The sequence below is a fragment of the Erinaceus europaeus genome, chromosome 8, assembly GCF_950295315.1.
Source record: "Erinaceus europaeus chromosome 8, mEriEur2.1, whole genome shotgun sequence".
Classification (NCBI taxonomy): domain Eukaryota; kingdom Metazoa; phylum Chordata; class Mammalia; order Eulipotyphla; family Erinaceidae; genus Erinaceus; species Erinaceus europaeus.
In genome coordinates this window covers 66,953,128-66,965,392 of record NC_080169.1, presented here as the reverse complement: position 1 = coordinate 66,965,392, position 12,265 = coordinate 66,953,128, and the positions used below count along the sequence as shown (strand labels likewise).

The 12,265-nt window shown below is 35.6% G+C and overlaps 1 protein-coding gene across 2 annotated transcripts in view; it reads right to left on the bottom strand.

The window, feature by feature from the left end:
• Positions 1-12,265, bottom strand: part of SEMA3C (semaphorin 3C) — a 202,467-nt gene that overhangs the window by 40,236 nt on the left and 149,966 nt on the right. For both annotated transcript variants that reach the window (XM_060196327.1, XM_007527906.3), the window contains exon 12: positions 10,506-10,728. In XM_060196327.1, coding sequence (XP_060052310.1) covers positions 10,506-10,728 — 223 coding nt within the window. The remainder of the gene's footprint in view (positions 1-10,505; positions 10,729-12,265) is intronic.

The following is a 12,265-nucleotide window of genomic DNA, read 5'->3' as shown; positions in this document are numbered from 1 at the left end:
TACAAGATTTTATATCATAAGTTTGACTTTCTCTTATCTTCAACAAAAACTTTAACATGAAATTGGAAACAAATAGCGACATTTGTTGCCCAGCAACAATACAAATAAGAAAGAAATGTAGAGACTTTATTATCTTGCCTAACACACTAGTGAAAGAGAAAAGTAAGCACATAAGTAGATGAAGTAAATGCTAAGTGATTCAAACATCACACCCTCCTTTCAAAAAATTCTAACTTTTTAATTTATACTATTTTACATATTTTAAAATAAAGAATATCTTTCAATTTTCTATAATTTCAACTCCTGGTATTTCAAAAGACTCTTTTTAAAGCCGACTTCTCACAGAAACTACCCCCACCACTGGCAGCAAGTTATAGACCTCCTTTGAGTAGTCACACAGAGAAGGCTGGCCTGGCTGTGTAGTAGTCTGTGAATTCTCCTAAGGACAAAGGCTGCCAAATCTGTCTCAGACAAACTTGGCAGCACATAAAGAACAAAAACATAGTGTGCTTACTGATTCTTACCATACAGACACAGACTTCTTTAGGCTGGGAGTTTTTTCTTATATTAATGGGTAAAGGGTTAAGTGAAGAAAGCATCACAGGGATGAGATTTGACATTTTTCAAGCCCTCTAGTAAAATACCACTGATTAAATAGTAAGGGAGTCAGTGTCACACAGAAAATTACTACCTTTTCTCCTGCTGAGAGGAAGTATCATTTTACATGATATACTGAAACCCTCTTAATTGCTAGCAAAATATCAAATGCATTTTAATTAAGTAAACAAATAACGCCAAACTGATTTATATGTTTTGCTGAGCATATAAGATTCATCAAAGCATATGTAAATTAACACCCTATTGGGGGTCTGGCAGTAGCTCAGCAGGTTAAGAGCATGTGGCACAAAGCCCAAGGACCAGCTTAAGGATCCTGGTTAGAGCCTCCGGCTCCCCACCTGTAGGGGAGTCACTTTACAGGCGGTGAAGCAGGTCTGCAGGTATCTATCTTTCTTGCCCCCTCTCTGTCTTCCCCTCCTCTCTCCATTTCTCTCTGTCCTATCCAACAAAGAAAGACATCAATAACAACAATAATAACCACAACAAGGCTACAACAAGGGCAACAAAGGGGGGAAAAAATGGCTTCCAGGAGCAGTGGATTCATGGTGCAGACAATTAACCCCAGCAATAACCCTGGAGGCAAAAAAAAAAAAATAACACCCTACTTTAAAACAAGTTTTAAAATGCACAAAGATGTGTGGCACATTAAATATTAAGATAATGTTCTACTCCATTTCTGCATCTTCACTGCTCTACTCTTAATTTTACTCCCTTTATTCCTAAATATAAATTATGGACCTACAAAGATATAAACTGAGGACAAGCAGCGGCATACCTAGTTGAGTGCACACCTTACCTTACAGAAGGGCTTTAATTCAAGTTCCTGGTCCCCACCTGAAGTAAGCAAGCTTCATGAGTAGTGAAGCAGTGCTGAAGTTATCTGTCTTATCTCTCCCTCTCTACTCTCCCAACCCCCTCTCAATTCCCTCTGTTCTATTAATAAAAAAAGAAAAAATGTATAGACTCATAGGTTAAATTCTAGCACAGTTAATTCATAGACTAATCTAGTCTGTTCAAAGATTTCTATGTCATCATGTCGAATGCATCTTGTTTATGTGAAGACTGTGCCAACTCCTCATCAATGATATTGACATAACTAACTAAAATAGTTCATTCACAATAAACTGATAAAATACAGATGAAAATGCCTAAACTTCATAAAATGTACATAATATAAAGTGGTTTTAGTGAATTGATTAGTAATAGGAACAAGAAAGATGATCAAATGCAATTTGCATCTTTACCAAATATCCACACAATCTTAATTATATGAACTTCTTTCAGAAATGGTGCAGGATAAGTATAAATTATTCATGCATTCATTCAAATGTCTACTGAATGAGAACTTTAAGTGACACACTATTGTAGATACTAAGGACATAACAATGAATAAATCTGAAAGATATTCTTGTTTTCTATGGAGCCTACAATTTTACAACTTTTAGGTTTGCATGAGTTTCAATAATTTATCTGGCAAAAGGTAAGAACTATCGATAAGTTTAATCAGCAATATTATAATACTATTTAAGAACTGTGAAAAAGGTATGTTTATATTCATATATTAAATATAATATTAAATGAATAATGGATAATTCAAGCAAGCTAGCAACATTAAAATTATTTTTTAGGGGGAGACCTCAATCAGAGGACTTAGTTTCCCCATGAGTGACACTAGGGGTTAGGTCTTCTGTAAACCACATTTTCCATGACCCTCAACACAGAAACTTAGATAATTATATGAAGTTTCATACTGGCTTTAAAATAAAATGCATTTGAAAAGTAGTCTAATGTAAAAGAACACTGCTTTTTGAAATAATTTCTTCAGAAACCATATACTTATTTTAAATAAATTGTTTTTAAAGTAAAATTTAAATAGGAATAATTCTCTCTTGATTAGCATTCACTATGAGGACTAACCTTCTTTCTCTCTTCTCACATACTTTTTGCTACTCTTCTAAATGTTCAAGAATTCATCACTTCATGGTTGGCTAGTTTTCTCCTGTCAAGGCAGCTATCATTTCTATGTTCTATTAGTATTCCCCACTGTGAAAAGCCATCTTAGAATCCTTGGTAAAATCTCAGAAGTTTCCATATTCTGCTTTGGAAAGCAGTGATCCACATGTTATTAAAAATGAGTGACTTATAAAAGGATTTGTTTCTTATTCCTAAGTGAAGGGGAAGTCCAGACATTCTCAGAGTGACATTCATGCACAACCTCCAACTGACACTCGTTTTTCTGAACTTAAATTCCCTGCTCCAGTGATCAAATTTTACATGAAGCATTTTAAGGTGTTCCTTAAAAGTCAAAATTCCTGACTCCATAGTTCATTAAGTGTGCCATTTCAAGAAATGCTACTGCCAGGACTGGTGAGTTACTACTATGCAGACAGTTATCTGGTAACACTGGAAGGCTTCAGTTACATATGTCATGCACACTTCAAAAGCTCCACATAGGCAAAAGATTGACTAGAGCCAACATTCCAACTTAGTATTCAACCAGCTAAACAGAAGCTAATCAGAAGCATGACAAAGTATATGTTACAGAAGTATTTTGGCAGAACACTACATGTATTGAGCACACATTAAAAAGTCATGACATTAAGTCATCGTAAATCACTAATACCCATTCACAAGAATACATTCATTTCTTTCATCAGAGACTACATCCCATTCTGATTCATGTATAGGGCAAAACATATAAATTTGACAGAATATGTCTGAACCAGACCCAGACACTTAAATATTTTCATAACACCTGATGCAAAAAGAAAACAGGCAAAAATCTTTTCACTGTGCAATACTGTTGGCTTTGAACAAATGACCAGGTTGTAAGCAGTAGGTGGCAAAGTTAACATAGAAATGCTAATACTTTCTGACTTAGTTCACTTAACATAATTCCTTCTAGCTCTGTCCAAGATGGGTCAGAGAAGGTGGGTTCATTGTTCTTGATAGCTGCATAGTATTCCATTGTGTATATATACCACAGCTTTCTCAGTGAACTAAGTCAGAAAGATAAAGATGAGTATGGGATGATCCCACTCATCAACAGAAGCTGACTAAGAAGATCTGAAAGGGAAACTAAAAGCAGGACCTGATCAAACTGTAAGTAGGGCACCAAAGTAAAAACCCAGTAGTGAGGCTTAGGCATGTAGCTTCCTGGGCCAGTGGGGGGTGGGAGTGGGCGGGAGGGATGGGTCACAGTCCTTTGGTGGTGGGAATGGTGTTTATGTACACTCCTAGCAAAATGTAGACATATAAATCAGGAGCTAATTAATATGAGAGGGGGAAATCAATTGTATGTCTCAAAGTTTCTCAAAAGACAAACTGAATCTTTTTAATATATAGGCTATGTATTTGATATGCGGACTCTCTCAAAAGCCTAGACCAAGTAGATTAGAAGCTTCCAGTAGCACAGCTATATACAAGATACTGGGTACTGTCCAGCAAACCATAACAAAGGGACTTTTCAAAGTTAACCCAATTAACAAATAATGTGATGATAATATTAACTATCGATTGTCTTTTTGAACCCTAAGACAGCAGGAACCTCACATCTTCACTATAGAGCCCCTACTTCCCCCAGTCCTGGAACCCTTGGATAGGGCCCACTTTCCCGTATGCACCTCCCAATCCAAACCAAATAACATTGCATCTGCCGATCACAACCTAACCAAAGCAACGATTGCTACCTCAACATGCTTCACCTCAGAATGTATCCAGAGACTTCACGTGTGGAATGACAACCCTTCAGCTTCATTACTCGGGTGAGACCTTTCCTTTAATAGTACACTCTAATTTCATCTCAGGTAGTTCACTTTCCAACAAAGTCCCATAACCTAGATATACACCAGTTTCTGTGAGAGAGAGCTTATGTGCACACGTATCCATAAACTACTGCAAAATATATACCTGAAAGCAGGACTACACTAGAGTTTGCAGTGAGTACCTCCCTAACACTTCCTCTCCACTATTCCAAGCTTGGGATCCATGATTGCTCAACAAATTGTTTGGCTTCATATGTTAACTCTCTTTTCAATCACCAGGTTCCAGATGCCACCAGGATGCTGGATAGGCTTCCCTGGATTGAAGACCCCACCAATGTGTCCTGGAGCTCAGCTTCCCCAGAGTCACACCCTACTAGGGAAAGAGAGAGGCAGACTGGGGGTATGGACCGACCAGTCAACGCCCATGTTCAGCGGGGAAGCAATTACAGAAGCCAGACCTTCTACCTTCTGCAACCCTCAACGACCCTGGGTCCATGCTCCCAGAGGGATAGAGAATGGGAAAGCTACCATGGGAGGGGATGGGTTATGGGGATTGGGTGGTGGGAATTGTGTGGAGTTGTACCCCTCCTACCTTATGCTTTTGTTCACTAATCCTTTCTTAAATAAAAAATAAAAAAAAAAAATAAAAAAATTAAAAAATAAAAATAAAAAATAAATGCAAAAAAAAAAATGCTAATACTGAGGGGGTGGAACAGTAGTGCAGCAGGTTAAGCACACACAGTGTGAACGAGTGGCTTAAGGATCCCTGTTTAAGCTCCGGGCTCCCCACCTGCGGGGGGGGGGGGGTCGCTTTAAAAGCGGTAAAATAGGTCTGCAGGTATCTATCTTTCTCTCCCTTTCTCTGTCTTCCCCTTATCTCTCCATTTCTCTCTGTCCTATCAAACAACAGTGACATCAATAACAACAACAACAATAATAACCACAGCAACATTAAAAAACAAGGGCAACAAAAGGGGAAAAAATAGCCTCAAGGAGCAGTGGATTCATGGTGCAGGCACTGATCACCAGCAATAACCATGGAGGCAAAAAAAGAAAAAAGAAATGCTAATCCAGAGAACTTGCCTGCTGTTTTATAACCCTTCCTGAAGATTTAAAAAAATAATGTGAGTTATAAAGTAACAATACCCACATTTACAATGGTAAGAAACTAAAGACAAACAAAATCCCCAAACAAAATACCAAATACAACGAAGCACTATCTCTACAGTATATCTATCTAAATGGTGATCTAATCTAGAGGAGGTTGAGGAAGAAATGAGTGGGAAAACAACTATGCTTAGTTTATTATTTAAATTTTAATGCAATAACAAACCAGTTTTAATCAAACTGAAAGGGTTCAAAGTTACCTTAGCCATAACTATGAAATTTTTCTATTCTATTTACATTGAACATAGCTTTAAATATAAAAATGTCTTCTGTTAAGAACTGTAATTTTTGGGTCGGAGTAATGGCACACCTGGTTGATTACACGTTACAATGCTCAAGGACCCAGATTTGAGTCCCCAGTCCCTACCTGCAGGGAAAAAGCTTTGCAAGTGGTAAAGCAGTGCAGGTGTCTCTATGTCTCTCTCCCTCTCTATCATTCCCTTCCTTCTCACTTTCTGGCTGTCTCTATCCAATAAATAAATAAAAGATAATGCAAGAAAAAGAATCTTATAAATTATGCATAAAATTAAATGACAAAATACCTTTTGTAAGCGTTTTCTCTAAAAAATAATAAAAAATAAAATAAAATTTTGACTGTAGGGTTAAAGGTTCCTGTGAAAATTACTCTTTTCTTATTTCTTTATTGGGGAATTAATGTTTTACATTCAACAGCAAATACAATAGTTTGTACATGCAGAAAATTACTCTTTTTCATATAGCACACATTCAGTCACTATGTCCACACAATTAACATGGATATTATGAAAGTGATGAAATCACGATACCTTCTCTGCATTCTAATTAACTGTCATCTACATTTCCTCTGTGACATTTTCATTGCTAACTGATGTCTTCATCGCATTTTTCTAAATCTTCCATGATGGTGCAACAAAGGGAAGTTGTGAGAGAAGTTTGCCTCACTGTGGAAATGGCTAGAACATCATTGTTTATTTATGAGTTGAAGGGTTCTCTGGTAGTCAAAAGACATGGATATAGCCAAAACACATAACTTTTAATATATTTGCTTGCAAAAGTTTAAGAAATTGTCTGAATAATGATTTGTGAATCATGACCACATAAGTCTCACTTTAGAAAATCCCATTTACTGACTTCGAATAACCAACTCAGTGCTGAAAACTCTATTTTGAAGGAAGTTCATTAACAATCCAAGAGTTTCCTGAGCAACAAATATTTAATGCAAATATACTGTTTTCTAGAGTTATAGGTAAACTGAAATTATATATATATATATATATATATATATATATATATATATATATATATATATATATATATATGCCTTCAGAATGGAAGATGGCATATATATATATATATGCCTTCAGAATGGAAGATGGCATAGTGGTGGGTTCTGGACTCACACATGAGATTATGAATTTAATCCCCAGTATTGAATATGCCAGAATGCTGCACTGGCTTCTCCCTCTTCCCCTATCCCTATCTTATTAAGAAAAGAAAATAACTTCATTTTTAATTATCTTTATTTATTTGTTGGATAGAGACCGTCAGAAGTCGAGGTGATAGAGGAGAGACTGAGAGAAAGACAGAATGAGAGAGAGAGAGACCTGCAACACTGCTTCACCACTCATAAAGCTTTCCTACTGCAGGTAGGAACCAGATCGTTGCACTCAAACAGTTGTGCCACCACCTGATCCTGGAAATAAAATAACTTTTAACAATGTATATTGCTACCTAGTATGACTATCAGGATAAAGTTCAATGGTTAAGTGAATTACCATCTTCTCAGAAAAATGCTGTTGGCTAAGGCATTGTCACAACATGTTTTTTTTTTTTTCTTATTACAGCCTTCAAGAGATTTATGTGGCTTTACATTCAATCTTTTGTGAAAACATCCCACTACAATTAAATACATATGGCTGAATACTGTTTTTGAAAATGACATAAGTATTTAAGTATCAACTTAAAACGTCTATATAAAGGTGCCAGACACTCATGTGGTAAGAAAAACCAAAGCAATTAAACTACAGCACATTTCATTCTGACTTCTATTTGAATAAACACTGTTGCACAGTTTATAAAGACTTGAAAATTCTGTCTATTAAATCTTCACATATTATGTATGTAGGCTTTTAAGAACAAAACAATCCAATTGTGGCATCAGATTCCTCTTTTAGATAGATTTATGATGGGATAAAAGACATATTTTTTTTCCTGAGTAATATGAGACATTATAATGAAATGAAATGTTAAATGATCACTACTATAGGTCTGAGCAAAAGCTACAAACAACTCTGTAGTCATTTATATGGAAGCTGTATCTTCAGAGAACACAACTTATTTGCAAATGAAGATTGGCTTTCACATTCAGTTATGAATTCATTTTAGCAAGTGACTAATAATGGAGAGAGCTATCATTTTCAATTCAACTCGACAAATATTTATGGATATTACCCAGTACTATGATATACTTTAAGACAAATTATACAGCAAAGAAAAATATAATCTCAAGAGGAATGTGTGGCATAAGAATAAAATTAGACTGTATCAAGCATTGGTTAGAAAGTGCTAAAATTTGATAAATTGAATTTGAAGCACAATGTTGAAAATGCTACTGGATCAGTTTCCTACTGTTTTAAAAGTAAGTTGTAAATGCAAATACTAAAGCTCAGGAAATGGTAGTGACTGGAGCTGTACATTTGAGATTTGTTGGCTCAGGGCAGATGATTAAAACCAAATGAATTAAGGAAAGAACTAAAGAATATGTAAAAGAAGAGGACCATGGACAGAGCCTCAGAAACACTCACATGCAAGGAGCAGGAAGTAAGTCAGGCTAATGAAAGATGCTTGGAGGGAACTAGTAAGTAATAAGGAGACTTAGGTATCTTGAGGTTGAAGTAATCGGCATGAGATATTTTAAAGTGGTAAATGTGCAAAGAGGTAGTGAAGGTATTTTTATAGATAAAAGTAATTGGGTTTCTTTCTTTTTTATTTGATAGGGCAGAGAGAAATCGAGAGGGAAGGGGGATAGAGAGGGAAAGAAAGGGAGACAACTGCAGAACTGCTTTACTGATTGTGAAGCCTCTCCCTGCCCCCGGCAGGTGAGGTGGAGCAAGGATTTGAAGCTGTGTCAAAGCACTTGGTAACATGTGCCCTCAACTAGTTGCACCACCATCTGGCCCTCAAATGGCTTTCTTATCATAAGCGATTTCAAAGCTTGGCAAAAATCAGCATTATAGACGAAGTGACAAAAGGTCAAGTTGTAGGTCTACTTCAAACTCCTGCATAAAGGCTTCATTGGCACATGGAATGGAATGATAAAGTGCTTTAGAATATAACTAGTAAAGAAAGGTTCTGGAGATGACAGAAATAAATGTTAGGAAATGGTTAGTTTGAGAGGGAAAAGATTTCGTCATGATTGTGGCAGACAAAGACACGGAAAACAGATGTGTTCAAGGTAGAAGAGGATAACCAAAGTACATGTCAAAGACCCTCAATTCCAAATTTCAACAAGCTGAGTTACATGATAAATAAACATTCATATTTATTCATGAAGTATAAGAATGAACAGATTATTAAAAGAATATTATTAAGAAATCATGTTATGGAAATTTTATGGAGACACAATAATATACACATCTAAAAATGACTGAAGTTGGAGTGCAATTTATTCTTTAGTAATATAAATTCCACTGCTGCATATCTTATGATGGCATTTATAGATGCGGTTTATAGTTATTAGGCTAGGAAAGAAACTCATAGAGTAGGACTGACATTTCTATGCAAAGAGATTTCATCAGTGCCTGCAAAGTTATCAGAGACGTTTAACTGATCTTATTAACTACTACTTGAGCAGCAAGCCTCTGTCTTGCTATTGAGTAAGAACTAGAGTGTGCATCAGATTTACACAGACAACTTATTAAAACAGCAATGGTTGAGTTTCATCTACAAAGCTCCTGGGTTAGAGTCCAATATTTTGCATCTTCAATAAGTATTTGAATGCAGTTAATTTTGTTAGTTTGAGAGACACATTTTGAGAATCACTACCCTTAAATATTCAAGTCCATTCATTTTGCAATCAAAGTATCAACAAACAGGAATTATTAATTCAGCTTATCTACTGTGATACATTAGTATCCTCAATAGTTTAAAAATTACATCTGGACTCTAGCTATTAAATTCGTTTTTTTAATAATTTAGAATGTTACTTTGGAGGATGTAGAGTGGATTAGGCACTGGACTCTCAAGTATGAGATCCTGAATTTGATCCCCAATAATGTGCCAAAATGGTGACCTGTCAATTCCTCTCCTCTCTTTCAGTCATAAACAGGTAGATAGCTTTAGAACATATATGTCTATCTGTGTTATTATTTTTACTACAAAATGAATCCCTATACTTACATAAATCACCAAAATTGATTTTGATGAGGGAAACACACATTCTTAAAATTTTATTATCCCATTCAACTCATTATTATTATATTTCATATTTGCCAGAAAATATGTATGCATGAATACATATATTGTTCTGTTCCTCACAATAAATAGATAGCTTTCTGAAGGCAGAAAATAGCTTACTATGTTATTTGTTTGGTACCAGCATCATTTATGCATATAGTATAACTAAAAATAAACTACAGAATAAAATAAATGAAAAGTCAAATATCGGCTTCCCCCCCCAGTAGTCCGGTGATGTGGAAAAAATTCTTATGCCTAAGCTGACCCAGGTTTCTATCTGAAAAATTAAAACCAGCTCAGTCACAGAAAAGCAAACAACTGGCAAAAAATCAAAGAGAACAATAATCCTATAATTCATTTAAAATCTACTTCTTAAATATGGAAGCTGAGATATAGAGACATTAAATATCTTAAATATCTCTGAGAGAATCATGCAGAAGTAAACAAAGTAGTCTTTCTAATTCCAGTATCATAGTGTTTACCTACTACACTCTACTACATAGAAAAAGCTCAAATACTTACCCGTCCCAAGAAACAGGACATGGTATCTACCATCAGCAGCACTCACTCGATCCACAGCTATCTTTGTGTACTTATAGTCGGTCCCTATACGGACAATCAAGGGCCTTCGATGGATTGGGTAAATGGAATTGTACATGAGGGGATGGTTTCGAATAAAAGTGACGACATCATCTGGGAACTCCTTGGTGGTACGCATATTGGGTGTAAATGCTCCTCCTGGGCACTGAAAACAATAAAAAAAAAAAGAACTGAGTCAGTAACATAGTTATTTTGTTTTAATAATAATCACAAAGGCTTTGGCTTTTTAACATAATGAGACTCTCAAGTTTTTACAGGAGTGATATTTATTTATTTATTTATTTATTTATTTTACAGGATAGATATTTAATACCCATTGAGGATAAAACAACATGGATTTCTACTGGTATCTAAATTATTTAGTATAATCTGTACAAAATGAATATGTAAAACAGTTTGATCATATAAATGAGGCTAATTTCAGTTATCCTACCCTAATTTTCTTGAAAACGGAACTAATGATATCACACCTGGTTCAGCAAACACATTACAATGCTCAGGGACCCATGTTCAAGTCTCTGGTGGTCACCTGCAGGGGGAAAACTTTACAAGTGGTGAAGTAGGGCTTCAGATGTCTCTCTGTCTCTATCTTTCCATCTTCTCTCTTAACTTCTTTTCAATTTATGATTATCCAATAATAAATTAATAAAATATTTTAAAAAGGAATTAATGGCATTTTGCATGTAAATTTTCATACTTCTTTTAGATCACTTTTCTCTTTTTTATTCTGTTCTATGTAAATTATTATAAAATAAAGCTAGGGGCTTTTAATATAATCTAGGGGCCGGGGAGATGGCTCACCTAATAAAGTACACACTTTACCATGTGTGAGGACTTGGGTTTGAATCTCCAGTCAACACATAGGAAAGCTTCAAAAAGATAGCTACAGGAATGGTGGAGTAGTGCTGCCCTGTCTCTTCTCTTTCTCTCTCTCTCTTTCTTTCTTCCTTTCTCTCTCTTCCTTCTTTCCTTCCTTCCTTGCTTCCTTCCTCTCTCCCTCAGTCCCTCCCTTTCTTTCTCTCTCTCTTTCTCTGACTTTCTCTGTCTCTCAATCTCTATCTAGAGAAAAGGAAATTTTTTAAATTATTGGGAGCAGTGGACTCATGTAGGCTCAAAGTTCCAGCAATCATCCAGATGGCAAAAAATATATATATTGTGTAGACACACACACACACACACACACACACACACACACGTGTGTGTGTGTGTGTATTAGTAGCAAAACTAAAATAAAATGAACAAGTAAATTAGGTAAACAAATAAAATTCAACAATAATTCTAATCTAATGTTTTGTTTTGTTTTTAAATCAGATTCCAAGCTCCCAAAAGAGGGGATCTCTAAAATTGGAGCTTAGGTTGGAGCTGGTAATATACCTTTAGAAAAGACTTCATTGAGTAACACTACTCTTAGACCAAAATGCCAACAGATTAGCATTGCCTTATAAGATCTTGTATGCCTTATCCGTGTTGTCCATTTGCAGACTAGTTCCTGTTCATTCTGAGTCTCAAGCACGTTTACCCTCCTCAATCTTCACATTTGCTACTTGATACCTGCTATACTTTTTTCTAGACATCTTTGTAATCTTTCTCTGTTGCCTCATTCAGTTCTCAGTTCAAAACTTATTTCCTTAAAAATGATGCTGCATCAAAAATAGTTCCCCAACTCCATCTCCTCTTTCTGT